At 38.2% G+C, this 22,490-nt stretch overlaps 1 protein-coding gene and 1 long non-coding RNA gene across 8 annotated transcripts in view; one reads left to right on the top strand and one right to left on the bottom strand.

The window, feature by feature from the left end:
- INO80D (INO80 complex subunit D) overlaps positions 1 to 15,971 on the bottom strand; it is a 60,036-nt gene extending 44,065 nt beyond the window's left edge. The window contains exons 1-3 of one of the 6 annotated variants that reach the window (XM_033111872.1): positions 15,851 to 15,971; positions 1,258 to 1,350; positions 896 to 1,142 (exon numbers count right to left, since the gene is read on the bottom strand). In XM_033111872.1, coding sequence (XP_032967763.1) covers positions 896 to 1,113 — 218 coding nt within the window. In that variant the 5' untranslated portion in view covers positions 1,114 to 1,142; positions 1,258 to 1,350; positions 15,851 to 15,971. Of the gene's footprint in view, positions 1 to 895; positions 1,143 to 1,257; positions 1,351 to 10,609; positions 10,667 to 15,010; positions 15,134 to 15,271; positions 15,293 to 15,702; positions 15,811 to 15,850 lie in introns of those variants that run through there. The other 5 variants (XM_033111871.1, XM_033111875.1, XM_033111876.1 and 2 more) reach the window with 5 other exon arrangements.
- LOC117025743 (uncharacterized) lies at positions 15,291 to 21,052 on the top strand. Of its 2 annotated transcripts, none has more exons than XR_004423651.1 (3): positions 15,291 to 15,315; positions 15,909 to 16,464; positions 20,694 to 21,052. It is a non-coding gene; the product is annotated as an uncharacterized LOC117025743 (long non-coding RNA). The 2 variants fall into 2 exon arrangements; XR_004423650.1 differs by lacking the exon at positions 15,291 to 15,315 and adding an exon at positions 15,612 to 15,663.
- The last annotated feature ends 1,438 nt before the right edge of the window (positions 21,053 to 22,490 follow it).

The following is a 22,490-nucleotide window of genomic DNA, read 5'->3' as shown; positions in this document are numbered from 1 at the left end:
GTAAAAAAAATTCAAATTTTCTACCTAAAGATAAAAAATATTTGAAATTTTTTGTAAAATAAGCATGTGTCTCTCTGTAATATCCTATAATGTTCAACATGGGTTCTGGAGAACTGAAGAAAAAGAGACATGGGAAAGAGATTATATGTGAAACATAATGTGACTTTTCCTAAGAATATGAAAGATGAATAACATGCATAAGACTTCTTTAAAAACACCTCCCTGTTTTATTTAATTCAGCAAAAATTCACAATTCTAGTGATAAAGCCTACCCTTACTATGAAATTACAGTTTTTAATTTATAGTAAACATACTCTACATGGACTCTTTTTAACCAAAAGAGGCAAGGTTTTAAAAACAATGCCAAACACTGCTTACAAGTCTGATAGGAAGTAAATCTTCTGAATGATTCAAGTAATTTTGAATAATTCTTTTTCAATAAGTACATACCCTTTGCTACTTTTCAAGCACAGATTTAAAAATTCCAAACTTATTATCATTAATTATAACACCTAAGTAGTTCCTACAATTTTTCTCATTTAGGCAAATGACAAAACTAAGTAGAGAAGTCAGAAACACCTTATAAGGCTGCAAACCGAACATGTCAGTACCAAGACTTCTAGCAACAATTTCAAGGGAAAAAGAAATTTTTTCATAATCCTAGAAAGTCCATTAAATCAATAAAAAAAAGGAAACACTCTAACATACTTTTCAAATACTTCCCCAAATTTACTACTCCGTTTTAATAAAATTGCCATCTTTCATCTTTAGAAGCATTCCAGAGTTTACTTAGGATTGCTCCCAGAATGCGACATTTAAATTCACCGTATGAAAAGAAGAAAAAATCCAGGCCTACTACTTAAATCAAAGATGGAGTTCCATTCTTAGCTCTTACCTACGATCCTCTGACTTGGGGATGGGGTTGGTGCAGCGTTGGCTGTTATACTTGGCCACATATTCACATTGCTTGAAGGGGGCAGTCTTGTCCTCCAGAACGTGTCTGATACAGAAAGCGTAGCCGTTGAGTCGCCGCTGCTTGCACAGTTTGGGGCTATATGAGCACAAGGGCTTATTGTCAACCTCAGAGAAGTGTATATGTTTCCCTTCATACATCACGTGACTCTATTCCTTGTGAACATCAGCTAAAAAGACCACCACACACACATAAAAAAAGAAACCCAAATGATAAATCAGAGAGTGGTAAGGCAGATTGAAGTTGAGAATTTCACTGAGGGACTTCTGGCCCCACAGCCATACCTGATTTTAAATCTTCTGCACCATAGCACTGTTAAGAGACCCCCAAGGATACCAGAGTGTGGAATGCTGCAGAATCAAGACGAAGCAGATTATCTACAAAAATATCAAAAGGCCTAGTTAACAAACAGAAATAAGCAAAGATTGCTCACTTGGGAAGTCAAATATTGGGATATCACCCTTCTTGTAATCCAACATCCTAATACTGAATTCAAATAATAAGAGGCATCATAAAATACTAAGTTATCTTAACCCTCCAAATTGAACTACATAACTTTTACTCTGGTTAAGTTCTGGAAATACCTCAAAGCCGTTAGGGGTCTTCCAACCAAACAAATGTCATAGGGTAAGCAGGCCTTTTTATTTCATTACTGGTGGTTGCAGGCTATGCCTATTTTCAGAACCCAAACCTCTTTACAATGCCAATGGAATGAATTCTAAAGACCTAAAACTTCCCTCAGAAAGTCAACATTTTTTGACATGTTGGCAAATATTTGGCAATTTGTAACAAATATTTCTATGAAATACAAAAAAGAACAAATTCCTGTTTTTTTAAAAAAAGTCATTTTCCCTTCTAATCTTTCCCCACACTTATCCCATCCAAACTATAAACATTTTGAGCCCAAAGACTAGTCACCTGACCATACTTCCACCATTCAGTCATGGCACTTTCAATTACACTGAAGAGAATACTAATCATGACTTATGAATCTTTGAAGGTATAATAAGCAAATGGGAGGAAGAAATCACACAATACTCACTACCTCTACAAACACAAAAGGCCCCGCAATAGCATTTATATATCATAAAATCACATAGTCTACAATGAAACTAAATTGACTAATTTGTCAAGTCAGCATCGTAGTGGGCTGATATGGTCTAACCCACTTTTTTCTCCACACTCCGAAAGTCACCCACAGAGCTAATGGAACAGCTGAGATACCAGCTACAGAAAAACTCAAGAAATACTCTCTCCTTTACAAAACTCATTATGAAATTCTTTATGCCAGTGAATGACAAGATACATAAATGCTTGAGGAGTCAGAAGACATGTTTGCTCAAGTCCAAAATCTGCCACTTACAGTGTGTGTTACCTTGAACAAATCATTTAACCTCAGTTTTCTCATCTGTAAAATAGGGATAATAACAGTAGCTATATTATCAACAGGTTGCTGTAAGGATCATATGATACAAAGTATACAACATATTAAGTACCCTGCCTTGTATATGTTAAGCACTGAACAAATGGGAGTTATTATTATAAATGTTAATTCTTATTATTACTACATTCTACCTACCGATGATAAAGAATTTGTAGTAACCTTGAGAATCATTTCAGGTAGGAAAAAAAACAAAAACCTTAAATATTAGCTTAGTTAATAAAATCAGTCATTACTGAGTAAACCTAATCATACACAAATGTAAAACAAAAATAAGACAGTTTCCTTTTCACTTTATTAAGGTACAAGGAAGAAAAATTGAACTAAAGATCTAAATGTAGCTGCCCTGAAGGTCTGAACATTCAGGACAGGAAATACTTCAAAGCAAACCTGTGCTGTTTCATTTTTACATTTTCTTTGGCCTGCTCATCCATCTGGCAAACATAAATCTTGTATGAATTAGTTCAAGTAAATCTAATGAACTTAGAAATAGGGGGAAAAAATATACTGGATTTCTATAAGTGAAAAAAGTAATTTACAGAATCAATTTGATTGTCATTATGAAAAAAAAATCAGCCTATGTAAATACCTATAACATTTTATAAATCATAAAAAGAAGTCTGAGGGCAGGGATGGAAGGATATGAAGGGCAATGTTTACTTTCTACTCTGACATATTCTAGGTATGTAATCATATCTGTCAAGATTGATTTCCCCTTTTTTCCAACCTTACACAACTTTTTTTCCTATTCGAATTGGCCAAAACTGTTGGAACAATGTTAATAATAATGATGACCACTATTATTCCTAACTTTAAATGACTGAGACTGCTTTAAGTTAATGGGAGGAATAATGCCGATTTTTATCATGATACACTTTCTGTTATGTTAAGGAAGTATCAAGTAATTCCTAATTCATTAAGAGTTGTTTCTTTTAAAAAGAAACAACTCAGAATTGATGGTTAATTGTATAAAATTCTTTTTCAGCTTCTGGGAAGATGATCATTTTTCTCTTTTGTACTTTTTAAAATACGGTGTTTAGTATTGACATACGAGTAGTTTGTATCATCTTAATGTTAGTTCTACATTTAAATTTATTCAGCCTTAATCACTAATCCTTTTAATTGAACTCTTCTTACAGTACTGGGATGAAAGCAACTTGGTCATTATTCTTTTAACACATTCTTTTAATGTGTTGCTGAGTTATACTTGGTAATATTTAAGATGTTTGTATTTTGAGGATGGTCTATTATTTTGTGTGTGTGCTTTGTCAGAATTTGGTACCAATATACTTCAAAAAATAATTTAGAAAATCTTTCTCTTTTTCTATGTTCTTGAACAAGACAAAAAGCACTGCAGTCATAACATTCCTCAGAAGACTGCAGGCTTAGTGCCTTTTGTGCAGTGGATCAAGTTTTCCAATTTATGTACTTAAAATTTAGCAATGTGACTTCTTATATTTAATTTCCTAAATATATATGATTCACTCTCATATTGTGTGTATTCACACACATATGTGATATTTGTGCTTTTTCCCTTTGTTCATGATAGGTTCAATAGAGGTTTATCTGTTTCATATTTTTACCAAAATCCTCTAAAAAAAAAAAACCAAAATCTCTTGGATTTATTAGGGCCACCATGTACGTTTTCTAATTCATCAATTTGTGCTTTTACCCTTGATAATTCTTTCTGCCTTCTTCCCATTGATTTTATTTTTGTAACTTCTTCAGCTGAATTCTTTTATTTTTCACTTTCTTTTTGCTTAGTGATTTAGTTACATCTATGAATTTTCCTCTGAGTGATGCTTTAGCAACATCCCAGAGGTACTAATACACAGACATTTGATTATCAGTACTTTCTAGTTGAATTGGAATTGATTTTTAAATTTCTCCTTTGACCCAAGGGTTATTTAATTTTTTCAGATTGTGGAGTTTTATGCTTTCCTTTTAGTTCTAGTTAATAAGGAGCATAATCTGCATGTATCTCTGCTTTTTGGATTTGACTGAGTTCTTGGAGCCTAATCGTTGTTCTTGAAAAAGAGTATTCATTGTATCCAGGGTATGTTGTTCGCTATATCATATATCAAGCTATTAACTTCCTCTATGTTATTACTTATTTTGTCTGGTTGCTCTATCAAGAACTGAAAGAAATGAATCAAAATCCCCTAGTATAATCTGATTTGTCTGTTTCTCCTTACATTTTTTGTTTTATAAATTTTAAAGTTGTATTATTTGACATATGAGATTCAATAACCACTAGACTATTACCCTTTATGATTAGAAAATGAAACTAAATTGACGGTTTTTGTCTGGAAGTCAACCGCGTCTGACATAAATATCTGGATTGACATTTTTTTGGTTTGAAGTTGCTTATTAAGTCTTTGCCCATCCTTTTACTCAAGTTTTGAGTCACTGTTTCAAATCATGGGTCAGAAAACTCTGGCTTACAGGACATGGCTATGGCTGATTTCATGCTTTAATAGTAGAGCTGAGTAGTTGCAACAGAGATTTTATGACTGCAAAGCCTCAAATATTTGTTGATCCCTTTTTAGATAGCATCTCTTAATGGGTTTGACATTTTGCTCAAATCTGAGTATCATTTTCTTTCAATAAATGAGTTTATCTAATTTATAATTTTATATTTATTTATATGGCAAATATTTCATCTTAACTTTATCATCTTATTTTTTTGCATTACTTATTTAGCTTTCAAGTCTATCTTTTCATTAAATATTTCATCATATAGCCTGTTTTCGTGGAAGATGTATAGTCTGTGTCCTTTAGATAACATTGCTTTACTGCATACTAAGAAAATTACTATACTTAGCATTATCACGATTGATCTCATGTTAGGATCAATGAGAAAATTTCCTTTTTGTACCTACCCAACCTCAACTCAGTATTTTTTCCTCATGTTATTATTTCCACACTGACATAGTTTGTAACATTTTAATGTTAGTTCTACACTTAAATTTATTCAATGCTAATCACTAATCCTTTTAATTTCGTTTTCAACTCATCTCTTGATTCAACAGTTTATAATATAGTCACCTCCCTTCTCTAACTCCCACCCCACCCCACCACCCACCCACCCCCTATCCCCCAAGGCTGACTCATGGGAACTAAGCCATGGTTTTTCTGTTGGGAAATATATGAAAACTGGTATTATGCTTAAACTACAGCTTGCCTGATCATAAAGTCCTTGGGTCTTGTTATTTACTTATTTATAAGGAGGTCAACCGACCTTGTATATATTTTTTCCATGTCTTCTAGAATGGAAACGCCTGAGGCCAGCCTCTTTATTTTATAAGAGGCTTGATTATTTTTTTCTATTTTGATGTAGCAATAAAAGTTTTTATATTTAAAGACTAAAAACCATGCTAGAATTTCAAGTCTTCTTTTATTGTGGGAAACTCTTCCTTAATGTCCTGAAAATTTTTTTCTGCTTCATTTATTCTATTGTTTTCTTCAGGGATATCAATTACTGGTAAGCTAGATTTACTGTATTCATGTCTGTCTCTCTCTCTCTCTCTCTCTCTCTCTCTCTCTCCCTCCCTCCCTACCTCCCACCCTCATAAATTTTTACTTTTTACATTTTGGATTGCTCAAATTTCTCAAGCTTACCTCCAGTATCACCAACTAGCCGTGTATATTTGCTGCTTTGAAAGTGACCTTCATTTCTATAATGACTGTATTTTTCTCTTTCATTTTGTACCCTGGTTCCATCAATTCACTCTTATCTCTTTCTGTGTCTTATCATTTATCCATTCCTCCCTTGAGGCGTGACTCAATGCTGGACTAGTCTCTCCAACTCACAGGGGCCCATGACAGATTTTTAGGGGCTGGTGATTTAGACTTTACTTATCTTCAGGAGACCAAGACCAGCAGCTGTACGGCTGCCTGCTGCCAGTTTCTCCTCCACTCTAAACTTCTTGCAAAAATAGTATAACTGTACAGTCTGTAATTCAACCCCACCTCTCTTGCCACGCAGGGAGCCCAATGTACATAGCAACGTTACCATTCCCATATGGAGTTATTCGTTTTGTCCCCATGGTAAATCACCTACTTGGAAGAAAGCTGCTGCCCTCACTTTGCCTGAGTTCTATAAAGGAAATCATCCTCTCCTGGCATCTTCTCTTGCCCTTGTTCAATTTTCACTGCACTTAATATCAGTAATTCACATATTCTCATTACAAGGTTTTGATAGTTATCCAAGATTGTCTTTTCTGTTTCTCACTTTCATTATTTTTAGTTGGTTTAGAGAAGAGAGAACAGCGATGCCAGTATTCTGCCATCATTAACCAGAAATACCTTTTAAAATTCTGTATATTAAAATATATCAAAATAAAATCAAAATCATAAAACAAATTTATTATATATTTTTTACATTTCTTTTGCAGTAACTTTCTATTTTTTTTTTAAAGAATCGACATGCAATTAAAGAAGTTACTAAACTTGATTCAGTTCATTTTCACTATGTCAAATTCACGATTCTAGCTTTAATGGCAAGTATTTACTTAGTTTAAACACTTATGAAAGGCTATCATTTTCCCAGAAGCTGTAGAGGATATAATAGTAAGGGACGCAATTTTTGCCCTTATAATCTCTGAGATGAGATGCACTGAAAAACAAGGAAGTGAGTAATTGGAGGACCTCACCCACAGCTCTGAGCACCCCGGGTTCCTCTAGTGTCACCACACCTAAGAAGAGGCTGCTCTCTCTGTCCAGAGTAATGGACATCTCCTCTCTCTGTAACCCCTCTTCTGGCCAGCCCTAGTCTACTTCTTCAGAACACAGCTTAGCCGGCACCACAGACAGATTCCCTAAGATTGAGTTAGTTACAGGCTCCATGAAGGTATGTGCATTTCCCTCGTTGGGCACTCATTACATTCTACTTTAATTGCCTATCCTTCTGTTGTCTTCCCTCTTAGAAAAACACACTTCAAAAAAAAAAAAAAAGTTCAACTTATCTTTATACTTACATTTTCAATTCCCTGATCTGACTCACTTTATATACCATAAAAGTTAAGAATGTTGGGAGGAATGGCCCTCTGCTTTGAAATCTCACCTCCTTCTAAGAATACTAGGTATTTCATATCAACATCACTCTGTCTATAAACTAGAAACAACTATTCATCTGGTCTTCTCTATTTTAATGGGAAGAAATCAAGTCAAAAGCACTAGGGCAGATCTCAGGGGGAAAATGTCCATTTTTTTCATTCTTTACACGTAGCCTCCCACAACTGAAGTTCTTTTCCTCTACTCCACCAAAGGTGAGGTTCACTCTTTGACATTCATTGTCATATACAAAGAAGAGAGGAAACACAGAATATACAAAGTCCACAGGATCTTAATCAACGTCTTACAGACCCTAATATTTAAACACTACTGCATGTCTAATTCATGAAGAAAAGCTATACCTCAGCTCTACCTGTTAACACATGACGACTAAAAAAGAAAACAACAAAAAAAATTCTAACCAGATTACATTTGTTAACTGCTATAGCAGATATTATCTTCAGCTATGGAAATCACTTGCTGAGAATATAAACGGATCCACGCTCCCTTAAAGAAGAGAATGCAAGTAATTAGCACTTTAGAGTAGCAGCAGAATATACGCTTATTTAATTATTACCAAAAAGCAAAAATAACAATTACTGAGAATAGTCTCACAGAAAGAATATTTCCACAGTAAACACATCCACATACTGGAATTCAAGAGTAGGAAATATGGTTAGGTATAAAATCTCTTAAAAAAAAAAATCCCCCTTGATATTATATGCTAAATTCAATTGGAAAATAAAACAATTCCTTTCTATAGGAATAGTGGGCAAAAATAGAGGAGTAAGACCTTACAGTAAAAAAGTAAGGAAGATCAGCTTTTAACTAAAGCAATCTACAGCCCTTTCAGTCTTCCAACAGCAACCATAAACCAATTTGAGAAAAATATGAACATTATTCTCTTTGGGACTGCTGCTGTATCACCTCCATGTGGAATCTCTGTATGTCATTACTGTTCTTTTGAGTCTCATGTTTCAAAAGCATGTTCATTTCACGGCCCCAGCATTTTTCCCTAATTGCCATCTGTAATTTTATATTCGACTCCCTTTCAAGAGCCTAGACCTACAACATACCTCACATTTTTTTAAATCCAGCATGAACCTAAATTCTCAGAATGTTAGTTTTATAGTATATCAAATACAAATGAAAAGAATATTTACTTATTACGAAGTCACATACTTTAAAGTCTTAAAAAAAAGTTCCCCCCCAATTTTAAACTTTTTTTGAAATGAGTTTTAATTCAACTTCATGGAGCACAAAAAAATGTAATAAAATACTACACAGATGAGTATACTGATTTGAAAAACAAAAAAACTAACAGCCCACATACCAATGTGAAAAGTCGTAAAATTAGAAATGATGCAAGTCTATCAACTGATGTGATTCAGAGAAAGATCAGTGAGAAATATTGCCTATCACCCCAAAATATAAACAATATTCAATATAAAGTTCAAACAAGAATATTTTAAATCAAATAAATCCTTATTGAATATCTATTATGTGCCCAATACTGTGCTCAAACAGCAATGTGCAAATAAGTTTGCAATATGAATTTAAACTAAAATAGCCTTTAAGCTATTTGAATTCCTTACCTGATTTATCCGAAAAATAAAGGAGCGCTCAGGCAGCCGTTAAGCGCTCTCATTGGTTCTAGTGGGTATCAGAGATGTGCTCAAATGTGGTTCCGCTAATTACTAGGTCTGTGACCTTGGGAAAGTTATTTAGGTTTTAGTTTTCTCATATGTAAAGAGAGAATTATAATAGTATGTATCTCAGTGAGTGGTTTAGAATTAGGTATTTCATGAACCGTGCTTAGCATGGCACCCAGCACATAGTAATCACTTAACGTTAACTACTATTAGAAGCTGTAAGTGGTAGTTTATTGGTATTACCATTTTAATCTAGAATCTGCAGAGCTAAAATGTACTCTCCAGCTGCTAGTGATTTTCTGAATGTACAGTGTAATTCTCCATTAAGTCAGGCCCTCCTACCTTCTTGGGGCTATGGTAACAATCCACTGAGGATTGTTCCTTATAGTCCATATTAAAAACCTAACGTTAAAAATATTTTCTACATTCTATTTAGCTTCTATATACTGATGTTCTTGTAATGGAAAATACTAGCAGTGCTTTATTTGGTTACAGCATTTATTAGCTCCAGTTAATCATCCTTTACAACAAATGCTTTCTGAGCTTCTATCCATGCCACAGTCCCTCTCAATTATTACAGAAACCCTATGTTGTAGAATAAGGGGAAAAATTGTAGCTCTAGTCCTCAAAGACCATTCTTTTGTTATAAGAATCTGAAACTAATGACTCTTTTGTTGCTAAATTCCACATACATTGTTCCATCCTTATCTTACGTGACCTCTCTGTAGCCATTTAACTCTGTTGACCACTTTCTCCTTCTTGAAAATCTCTCCTTTCTGACTACTCAATGGCTTACTTTCTCTTGCCCCGACACTTAAACGTCCATGTTCCCCAAGATTCTCTTAATTTTGTTTTATAGAGATGCAAGATGAAATGCTGACAGGGGCCAGCGGGGTGGGCCAGGGGCACAGTTTGGCAAACTGGTCCTCTAAAGGCGGCTGACTCAAATCAGTTCCAGTAAACTGGTGCGATTTAAATGGAAAAAAAATGCAGACCAGGGTCTCCAGATCTTCCAATGTTTTCAAAAGAAGGTAAAAATCCAAATCTTCCCACAAAATATACGATTTTTTCCTGTCAGCAGCTCACTTAAATTGTTAAAATACAAGATTATTTTATAAATATGATTCGTCATCTACGAAATGGCAGTGATAAAGTCACACACACACAAATGTGAGTCAAACAAAACATTTCCACAGGCTCTCATATTAATTTCTACTCTACATCTACCCCAACACTTGGTTATTATCCCAGGTTTCAAACCAAATGTACAAAATTGTTGAATGTGAATAAATGCATTTTTCTGGAGAAGGGTCCATAAAGTTCATCATATTCTCAAAAAAGACTAAGAACTACTGACTAAGCCAAATTGTTCTACAACTTCCGCTGTCATCGACAAGAGGTTGATTCCAAAATCTACATCTGGTCAACCTACACACACACACACACACACACACACACACACACACTCACTCACTCACACCCCCTTACCTCAGTTAGCAGCCTCTCCACTTCTTCCAATTGAATCTCCACTGCCATTTGCCACCACCTTAGTTCAAACCTTCAATCTCTTCTCAGCAGCCATGTCACTGGCCTAATCCCAGTGTTGCCCTCCTTTCTTCCATTCTTCGTACAACTCAAATCCTCAGTCCTCTACAACGCAAATACTTTATTTGGCCAAGGCCTTCAGGGTCTGCCTACAAATGTAACAGGAATCCAAACTCCTTTGCCTAACCCATAAAGTCTTTGGGCCAGGACAGGCTGACTTGCCCCTTTCCCCGCTATTCCTATTGCTACAATTCCGACAATTTGCAACACAGAATACTCCTGTGTCCTTAGGCATTTATTCATGCTTGCAGGTCTTACCTCCTGGAATGCCTAACTCCTCCCATCTGCCCAGGGCAGAAACATCCCTGGAAAATGCTCACTTTAAAGGCTTGCTCCTAGGCCAGAATAAATAGGTTTCCTTCCTCCAGGCAAATATATCCCTTATCATTCAGAATTGTAAATGTCAGGTTTCTTTTCTTCCTCACTATACCAAAAACTTCTCAAAGGGGAGAGAATGTGTCTTTGTATTACAAAGCCCACAGCTACTGTTAAATGAATGAGAAACAGCACCGGCTTCAGCAACTCCTACCATCACAGGTAAACATCCCCCGCCCTTCCAAGGTGAAGTATTCAGTGCCTTCAAGTCCGAGATAGAGAGAGAGAGAGAGAGAGAGAGAGAGAGGGACAGAGAGAGACAGAGAGAGACAGAGAGACAGAGACAGAGAGAGAACTTCAGGAATTTAAAAGGAGCTAGAAGGAAAGTACCCACCTTCTTTGCCCACTGGTATACTTAGCACTCCTTTACATTTGCCAACTCAGAATTCAACAGCAAATACTAGGCTAACATCAAGCTGCTGAAAGTTTCTATGAATATCTTCTCATTTTTTTACCAGCACAAAAATATTTATTTGCCCCATGAAGGTAATTATAACATTCTATCTATACTCAAATACTAGTGTTATTAGTTTATACTGAGTCAAGAACTCATTCACATTGAAAAAATTCACATCGAGAAGTATTGAAAATCTTTAGAGGAAAGTATTACCTAAAGGTCATATACAGGAACCATTCTAAAGGCTTTATGTGCAATTCCTCATTTAATCATCACAGCAACTCTATGAAGAAGGTATTATTATCACCCTCTTTCACAGATGAAGAAACTGAGAATGAGATTAAGTAATTTGTCCAAGTCACATAGGTAGGATTCAAAGGCCAGTTTGACTTCTGAGCCCAAGCTTTTAACCAACAAAAAACTACACAACATTGTTAAATGGAAAATCCTAAGATTATGTTTACGTTGTAGAACATAAGAACAGAGAAAGAAAAAGATTAACCATGGTTGCCTCCTAAGTGGGATAAGTAGTTCTGAATGGGATGAATATGAGCATGTATTACTTTTAGGGAAAACAAAAACAAAACGCAAACAAGCAAATAGGAGACATGGTATTTAGGTGGCTCTAACAGAAAGGTAAGGTGTGCTAGGGGAATTAATATTTGAGGAACACCTACTAAGAGCCAAGCACATGGGCCATCTCATCTAATGCTTACATCAAAAAAATGTTATTTCCATTTTACAGATACAGATACAGAAACCAAAGGTGGAATAACCCATCCAGCAGAAGAGCTGGGATGAGAACCCAAGTCCAGTCCAAATGTGTGTAGGGTATCATGCTACAAATAAAATTTAACTGAAAAGCTGTTTTAAATCACATTCTGGGAAAGAATCAGAACCAAGTAGCCTAACATCTTAAGTGCAAGGAGAGAAAAAAAAGAGGCCTAAGGTTTTAACTTAAACTTTAGTGAGAGTCTCTTTGCAAGTGTCTCAAAATAGCCAGAAGTACTGTCTAAAATCAGCATTACAGTCAGGGCTGTAGGACAAACAGAGTTACATTAGCATAAATTAAATGGATTTGGATGTGACTCCATTGTATATGCAGTGGAGTATCTACTTTGGGGACAATTTGCTGCCTCCAACCCAGTCTCACCTACCTACCTATTGCTTACAAGTTACCAAGTGTGTGTGGAGACAGGGTGTTTCATGTCTGAGAATACTAATTGCATTCAGATATAAATGGCCTTTCATTATACATACAATTTTCCAAACCTGGATAGTGTGAGCTGCTAACCCTGGGGGAACAGCTTAGATTAAGAATGAATGGATCAGCATTCTTTTTTTTTTTTTTGAAATGACTTGTTTAATTTTGGATGCTCTGACTTAGAAATTTTAAAATCCATCTAAACTAAAATTTCATTTCTCTAAAAATAGTAGTGACGTGATATGCTGAGAAAAATAGCTAGGGTGGGGTACAAATTTCATTGTACAATCTTTCAGAGGAAAGAAAAAAACTTCATTATTTCAGACTTATAAATGAAAATAAACATCTATTTTTGAAATTAAATATTTAAGAGTGAAAAAGTATACTACCGTAGCAATTTTAAATTAATTCAATAGTTACCCTTCATATTTGTCTTTTATTAGTTTCAAATAAAATGTAACTTTTAAAAATATCAAACCCGCCATTCCTTCAGAAATAAAGTAGCCCTTGAGGCGACTGGATTAGGAAATTTAATACATGTTTGGGACAGGGTGGAAAAAGTACAAAAGTTTTGGTATTTGTACATATACAGTGTTTGAAAACTTAGGAATGTGAAGTCGACACTATACCTTAAAAATATCAAATTATGAGGCAAAGAGATTTAAAAAAAAAAAAAAACTTAAAATGTTCTTAAAAAGAGAGAGAGAGACTCATGGAATTTCTTCCAACCAATATGCTCTAAAAAATAAGGACAAGCTATAATAGAAGTAACAATTTTGAGTACACAAGTATATAAGCAAATGAACTCCCAAGTCAATAAGCAATTTCAATTAATCAATAAAGTTAAACAACCATTAAATGTAATTTGCATTTTTCTATGAAATCTATACAACCTCAAATATCAAGCTTTTCTTAAGTATAATGCTAACTGGCTGGCTATCACGGTGGAGAAACAGAAGTTTTATTTTAGGCAGACAAAAAGACACACTAAGTAAGAATCACAGAAGAAGTCTCACTTCCAGGCCTGACAGAAGTCTGCACATGGGTTATCAATTGCTCTGCAAAGTGCCAGCGTTTCACTGGGTTATGACAGTGCTCTGGGGGTTCACTGTTCAGAATGTGGAACACCTCTGCCAGAGAACTCCAGCCTGCCACCAGGCAGGACACACATACATATACACACAACATACAGCCCTAGGTCCACTAAAAAGAGAAGGCGGGGAGGGCAAATGAACGAGGAAAAAGAACCTCTCCAAGCGTGCCCACACCAGAGGCTGGTAGTGGGGTCAGAGTACATTAACATTCCACTTCCATACTAAAGAACGACCAGAAGGAGATTAAGTGGAGCCACAGGAAACATCCCATCCCTGAAAACCGGGATGTCTAGATTTGGAAATTTAACTTTTCAACTTTTAAAAAAAACTTCCAAAGCTCATGGCACCAAAATATAGCTAAAATTGAATCCGTTTAAACCTAGAAAAAAGGAAAAAGAAAAAAAAAAAAAAAAACCCAAACCACCCTGTGTCAGCTATGTTCAGTTCCCCGAGGGCTCTTCCACAGACCCTTCGGAGTTGGCAGCAATAACCAATTTCCTTAAAATCCCCATTTTTCTATTTCTAGGGTGGAATACAAGCTATCACATCAATCCAAATAGCTATTATCGGAATAAATCAACTACTAATCCTTAAAGCGTAGACCTCGTTTCAGGAGCTTGCCCTGCCCACCTCCTCTCTCCCAATTTTTAATGCTTCCGAGCGTTCTGACAACCAGTCTCCCTCTTGGGTTCGGTTCATGCGTTTGTGTCATCGGACAGTGACCAAACAGGACAGGAAACTCCTCCATCTGGGGGCTGCTCCAGAAGCCCAGCCCCCTCTCACTGACAGTGTCCTCACCGCTGCCCACAGCTCTCTCCCTGCGGGGGCAGTCCAGAAAAGGGGGCTGGAGACCCAAAGCAGTCCCGGACGGAAGGACGGGTGGGGGTGGGGTGGGGTGGGGTGGGTGGGGGCGGGGGGAGATGCTAGATTTGAAAATAACACTCCCGGTTTCTGGGGTAAGGACTAAAAAAGGCGATTAGGAAAGCTTGCCCAGTAGAAATACCACCTGAATGTACCTCCTCCCTTCCCACCGCAAAAAGCCCAGTCACTAACTAATAAGCTAAGAAAAATCCCTGGGAAAGTTTTCCAAACGGGCAGAGAAGGCCCTCTCCCCAGCCTGGGGGCTCCTGGGGAATGGGCTGGAGTTTGCAGCCCAGGAAGGGCTCGCCGGGGAGTGGGGTGGGGCGCGGGCGAGGGGTGCAGGAGCGGAGTACCTTCAATGGACAGGAACTGCCAAAGAGTTTCAAAATAGCCGAGTGCTCTCCCCAACGCCCTCGGGGGTCGCGAGCGCTAGCACCGGGGCTCCCCAAAAGGAGGGCAGCCCCCCATTCGGGCCTAAAAGGAAACTTTCCGGGCCGCGGCTGCACCTGACTCCTCACCGCCCCACCACCCCACCCCACGCCCGCCAGGCCGCCTGCCCCGCCCCAGCCAGGCCGCCCGGAGCGCAGAGGAGGGGGGATAAATAAATTTATTACCGGAATGGGGGAGGGGGGCGTTTGCGAGAGACCAGGGAGAAGGGGTGGGTGGGCGCCCGTTCCCCACTCCTAGGCCCTCACGCCCCTGTCCGGGCAACCCGGGCCTGCCGCCCCACCGGGGAGCCTCCCGGCCCGCGCAGCATTCAACCCCGCAACGACGCCGTCTGACCCGGAGGCCCCGGGGGACCCGAAGGGGCGCGGGGAGGCCCGAGTACGGGGGCAGGGCGCGGTCGCCGCGGGGCCCGCCGGCCCAAGGCCTAGCCGGCACCCCCACCCCGCCCCACACCCCCACCCCGGCCCGCAGGCCGCGCCGCTCGCCCTGCTCCGGCCCCGGCTGGACCCGCGTCCGCCCGCCCGCCGTCGCCGCCCGCGGGCGCCCCCGAGGCCCCCAGGTCCCAAGGCCCCGCCACCCCAGCGCCGGCCCCTCTCACCCTTTCATTCTGTCCGGGGCCTGGCGCGGGCCGGCGAATCCCCGGCCTCACGTAAGCGGGCTCGCCGCCCGCCCTGCCTACGCGGCCCAGCCCGCCGCCCTACGGGAGCCCGGGGATGTGGGCCGGGCCTGGGGCCGCCTCTGCTTACCTTTCAGCTGCTTTTTTTTTTTTTTCCTTCCCCCCTTTTCCCTCGGCTGGGCTGACAGATCAGAGTGAGAGGCGCTGGCAATGGACTAGGAAGCTCGGCTGCCGCTGCTACTGCTCCCCCCTGGGCTCCGGAGAGAGCCTTTCCCTGTCAAGCAAGAGGGGTGAGGATCATATTTTTATTTTGGAAACTAAAAAGTGCTCCCAGGGTCTGTGATTATTAAGGGGAAATCCCTGAATATACTCTCCAGCCAAGAAGGCAGGGCTGCCGGGGCTGCACAAGAAGAGGCAGCAGCCTCCTACAGCACCACTACAGGCACTGCGAGGACATAACACCAGAGAGCCGCTCCTCTGCCCTCCGAAACGACAACTTTCCTACCATCTTGGAGGCAGAGGAAAGGGGGGCTAGGGGGAAAAGTGCACCCGCTCTCGATAAAGTACAAATTTCTACTTCTCATCTTTGGAAAAAAGTCCACACCGGCCGTCTACACCGGCGTCTGGGGGAAAAAGCAGGGAAGAAACTGGGGATGCTTGAGAAACGTTTTCATTTGCACCAGGGAGAAAAATGTTTCTGCATCTTCTGATGGAAAGAAATCTTTACAAGACCCAGGTTTTCCGGTGATTATTGTTTTCTATTTTCTATTTAATTTTTTCCATGTTAGTGACAGTGGTATTTTAATTTTTTTTCAAGCTCATAGTGATTTTTTTCCATTATAGATCTAAGTTCTGTGTCTAGTGGTCAGTTCATAAATTTGTACTTCAAGAGACTTTATAACCACTTTATCTTTGTGTATTTATGTCTGTTTTTGTATATATAGATATTTATGTTTCCTTATATATAAAATTTTGTTACATGTTCTCCTCAGAGCTGAGATTGCTGAAAGACAATTGTAAAGGGATGTCTTTTGTCTCCTTTTCTCAATACAATGTAAATAAAACCTATTGACTGTCCAGAAAGGCATGATAGAGCTGAGTATTTTTCACAGTGCAAATAAAGACAGAGATCAGTGGGGGTTAAATACAATTTAAGTATAACTAACCATGTTTCTGGAAATAATCCTAAATTCTGTTATGGTCGGCCCATGAAGAAAGGTTACTGTAGAACTGGAATTAGATTTTAAGTAGAATGGCTTATTAAGAATTCATTACACCCAGGAATTTAATTTTTTTTTTTTTTTTAGATTTTTTAAGGTTTAGATCTTTGGTGCATTACCCTTGTTGCTGCCCACTTTCTGCTGTGTCACAGAATTGAGAAATGTGGCTTTTTGTTAGAGTTGAAATGTTGTTGGTTCCAAACTTCCAGTGTGCTGCCAGCCTGTATAAATAACTTTTAATATATTGCAGTGGATGTCATCAGTCTTTTTTTTAATGAGGAAAGCTTAGATAAATGGAATCAAAGTTACACAGTGCTGAGAGGTAGGACAGAGCTGAGAGCGAGGAAGGTGCTGCCCATTTGCAACAATTCCCATGGAACTCTTACTGAAGGGGAATAAATTGCAGAGATATTTTCCTATTTTTGTGATAAAGAGAACACTAGAACATGACCAGGGGATCTTTTTGTGTGTTCTCCAGGGAATGATGAGTTGAATCTTACAAAATTATTTTTCTAACACATGTTGGCTAACCAAGTGGGAATTAATTTGTAATATTGGTGCCTTGAATCAATAGAATATTTCATTTCTTTCATTTAAAATTTATTACAAAGCATTTTGAAAATAGCTGATGACTCTACTTCAAAATGTTTATTTTTGAACTTCCAAATTTAGAAATTACCATTAATTTAAAGTGAGTTCAGATATTATTTTCATGCTGACCCCCATTTTTTTTCTTTTAGATTTTTATTAAAAAATAGAGCTTACAGACAACATATCAGTTTCAGGGTACAACATGGCTGTTCAAAATCTATATATCTAGAGAAGTAATTACCCTAAGTCCAGCAACCATCTGACACTATACCATGCTATCACAATATTATTGAGTATATTCCAAATGTTGTACATTATATCCCCAAGACTTATGTTTTTATTTGAAGTTGTGTTTTTTTTAAGATTTTTAATTAAAATACAGCTCACATACAATATTATATTAGTTTCAGGTGTACATCATATTTATTCATCAGTACCTACCTAGCACTATACAATGTTTTTACCACATTATTGATTTTATTCCCTTATGCTAAAGAAGTGATCACCTTAAGTCCAGCAATCATCTGACACTACCATCTGATACAATACTGACACATGCTATCACAATATTATTTTTCCCTCCTTTTTAAATTTTTCAATTAGAGTTGACATTCAATATTATTTTATATTAGTTTTAAATGTATAGTATAGTCTGACCCCATTTTTTTATCATCTAAATTTGACTACAGTACCTGAATAATCTAGGTTCTCTCTTTTTTTTTCTCTTTGGTAGAAAAATCTAAAGCAACTAAAGTAAAATTAATTGATTCTTACCATCTTGGAAATTTTACTTGTGAATTTGTGTTATATTTACAATTTTTTAAAAAACATTTGGAGGTCAAACACATTAGTCATACCAAGGAAATTACTTCCCTCAAAGTAGTGGACTTGAAAAACGTGTCTTTGAACAACTTGCTCTTTATATATGACATTACTTTATAGATATGCTTTAAATTTTTCAAGAAATTAAGATGTGCTTCCTGATGGAACTCTTTTATGCAGTCCCTCTTTTGTAACCAACAAACTTGTTTGCATGATGTGTATCTGGGCGTGAGGATATAGTGCATAATCGTAGCATTTGAATGTCTTTCTCTTTATAAAGCTTGACTTGTACATGGCTATAACCTATGATGTTTATCCACCAGTTGAGCTAAATAGCCCAAACTCAGTGAGTTATAGCCTAACCAAGAAGGAAATTCCACTGTATTTGCAATGTTGGTGAATTTGATTGGTCAGTGTTTATTTCAGTTGATAGTTGAATTTATTTCAGCTGCTATGTCTCTGTAATTCCTTGAAGCTGCAGGTGCTAACAAAACTACTGGCATAACCTCAAATAATCCTACATGTTCCCATTAAAATTGCCAGCACTCAAATCTGTTTAACATTATTGAGTACCTAACGCATCTTGGTAACCAAACTGGACACTTAAGTATGTGCTTTCATTTAATTCCCCCAAGAGCTCTAAAAAGTATTATTGTTTATTCCTTTCTTTTCTCCTACTCCTCCTTTCTTTTTCTTTCTCCTTCTTTTAAACAGTTGGGATAACTGTCTTCACTTTCCAGGAGTGTAGATCTACTTGGCCCTACAGCTTCCCAATAAGATTCCAAATTTTCCTGCTGTAGATTTTCTGAGGTACCTACCACAGCTCGATTCTCTGTATCTGGAAATGCTAAGTTCCTGCCATATGCTCTTTGCCAAAAACAAACTGAGTAGCCAGCAGTTTGGAGCCCTCTTCATTCAGTAGTGGCTTATTTCACCTTTGTAAAGTCTAGTGCCTAAGTCTATCCATTGTTTTGAGGAATACAAAAATATAAGTTATTTGTCAACTGAAATGCACTGAGATTAAGAGAGACTTCCTGATCCTGAAAAGGAACAGTGTATGTTGGTAAGCACTAGAATAATTAGAAATGTTACCTACAATTATAAACTTACGCTGTGTTTTAAAATATCTAGTCAGTAGATGACAGTGACCAACAGCCATGAATGCCAAAGTTTTACCTAGGTGATACTTGAAGCAGCAGTGTCTTTTCTCTATTGTTACTATGCCTTACTTTCACAAGTAGCTTGTTTGGCCTTTAGTTGAAATAGGAAACTCTTGCCTCAATATTTTTACTATTAGAATATTTAATTGATCTGCCTTTTGGTATTAATGCTTTTAATTTTGTAAAAATTAACTACTTTATTGTGAGTACTATAGTGAAGTTATTAAGAAAATACAACCTATATCCTTAAAAGGCCTCATTCTAGATTGTGTGGTTTTAAAGTGAAAGATTATGCATGTCTTTAAGCAATAAAGCCATGCCTTTATTAGCAAATGTGTGCTGACAGAATCACCAAGTGTTTAAAAAGACACTGACAGCAGACATGGTTATACAAATTTAGTGGGTTGTTTTTTTGTGTGTTTTTTTGTTTGTTTGTTTGTTTGGAGGGATAGGAGTGTGAATATAAACCTTCTCTAATCTTACAGATGTTTTTTTCTAACATTTCTAAAGTCATACCAAGAATCCTTAGCTGGTGTAAAAACTCCCGAGGAGGTGAAAAGGTAGAAGTGAGGTGTGTAGGGGCGGCCGGATGGCTCAGTTGGTTAGAACGTGAGCTCTGGGCAGCAGGATTGCCAGTTCGATTCCCACATGGGCCAGCGAGTTGTGCCCTCCACAACTAGATTGAAAGACAACGACTTGGAGCTGATGGGCCCTGGAGAAACACACTGTTCCCCAATATTCCCCAATAAAGTTTATTTAAAAAAAAGTGAGGTGTGTACACAGCCTAAAAGTTTTTAAAACCATGCTATTATGATGGCCCTAGACACAAATTTTTTTCACTTTAAGCATTTCTGTTTTGGAAACATTTATTGGTAATGTTTCTATCTAAAGCAAAGATTTTGGTTTTATTGTGGTTACTGGGCCCTGCAAGGAAATGTTACTGAGACAAGTGTTGTCTTTGGCAGACATCCACATCATAGCTTTAGATTATTTAAGTATGAAATTTCTGTAATATAGATTCAACGGTAGTCAAAACACATGATCAGGTAAATCTCCCAATTTCTAACACCTAACAGAGGGGCATTGAGATCTGGGAACTTCTCCCTGATGTCAAGCCAGAAACCAAGAAAGTCTTTTTTTTTGTTTGTTTGTTTTTTGTTTTTTGTTTAATCCCCACAAGGGCCAAAAGCTATCCTCTGGGAACCAGATGGTCACTGGCAGCAGCAGGAGCAAGACGTGTCCCTGGTGCCATTTCACTGCCTTCTCATCATGCTGCGGGCAGAGAATTGTGATGTCACAGCCTAGGCTAGAAGCATTCTTGGGCCATTCCACAGACTCCCTTACCTTAGGCTAAGGAAAACAACTCTGCAACTGAAGTCATAGTGTAAGTAATGATTAGTAGAAAGAAACAGCCTAGAACAGTATTAAAAACTGGACTTGGGGGCCGGCCCGGTGGCTCAGGCAGTTAGAGCTCCATGCTCCTAACTCCGAAGGCTGCCGGTTCGATTCCCACATGGGCCAGTGGGCTCTCAACCACAAGGTTGCCAGTTCAATTCCTCGAGTCCCACAAGGGAGGGTGGGCTGCACCCCCTGCAACTGGCAAGGGCGACTGGACCTGGAGCTGAGCTGCGCCCTCCACAACTAAGACTGAAAGGACAACAACTTGACTTGGAAAACAGTCCTGGAAGTACACACTGTTGGGAAAAAAAAAAAGAAAAGATTGGACTTGGGTAGAATTATAAGTGATAGCCTTTTCTATAATTTATAATGAAAAAAAACTATGTACCAAAAGTGGTGGTTAGCTAAAACATTGTAGTAAGAGAAATCCATAGAGTCCTCAGAGTAATAGGAAGAGATCCGCACAAAGGTGGCTACGATTCATTTCTGTACACATTCCTGGTTAAGCAAGCTTCTGTGGACCCGCAGGTAACTTCACCACTATTTCCACGGGAAAACAAATTCCAGGTTCCAAACAACTTATTTGCAGTTCTGGAACACAGCCCATTGATAAGTTTGGACTTCTGTACTATACCATCTTTGCCATATATCTGTTCTAGATTTTCAGGATTCAGTAGTAAGATTGGGAAATAGGAAGAAAATCCTGTCATTAAAATAAGGAGTAACTATTAACACAATTCAAACAGCTTGATTTAAATTCAGGTAGAGAAGGTTATCAGATATAATATGATGAGGCCAGTTGTACACGAGGAAGGGAAAAAAGACCTCAGTAACTAAATGTTGTACTATTTACCTTAACTGTATACATTGGTATTTCTGTTTTATGCATATCTGGGTGCTATATGCTCTTACAGTAGGTATTTGCATTTTGTTTTATTCTTAAGGAAAACCAGAAAAAAAGAACTGAGGGGATTGGAGTAGATAAGATTCTACTAAAAGTTACCCAACCTCATCCTTCTTTTAGGCTGATTCTGTTTTTTCCCCCCACAGCAAGCCATGGCCATTCTTGTCTTGATGCCTCCATTTTTCTCAGATCTACCAGATAAATCTCAATGCTTTGATGCCTTATTCAAAGTCTTGTCTCTGAAGCCTTCTGGTGCCAACCTGATTCTACAGTGACCTTATTTGAATGCCTTGAGTTGTTTTCTAGGTTTGGTTTGGTCTGGTTTCGTTTTTCCACATGTGTACCTCTTGTGCATGAGGGGCCATCGTGGTTAAGAACTCAATCTCCAGTCAAGGTCATCTGGCTTAGAAACTTGGCTCCACCATTTTCCTTGGTAACGCGACTCTGGGAAAGCTACTTACCCTCTCAGTTTCCTCATTTGTGAAAATAGGGATAATAATGGTATCTACATCACTGTGTTGTTGTGACATTTAAATGGCATAGTGCATGTAAGGCACAAGGCAGGGTCTCCAGCACATAGTATGTGCTACATAAAGGTCAGCTGCTCTTTTGGTTCCTTGCCAATAAACACCTTACAGGCAGTACGGCTCAAGGTCAGGGAGTATTTTGTTTTGT

Source organism: Rhinolophus ferrumequinum, chromosome 8, assembly GCF_004115265.2.
Source record: "Rhinolophus ferrumequinum isolate MPI-CBG mRhiFer1 chromosome 8, mRhiFer1_v1.p, whole genome shotgun sequence".
Classification (NCBI taxonomy): Eukaryota; Metazoa; Chordata; class Mammalia; order Chiroptera; family Rhinolophidae; genus Rhinolophus; species Rhinolophus ferrumequinum.
Note: the sequence above shows the minus strand (reverse complement) of the source record. Positions and strands in the feature narration are given on the sequence as shown.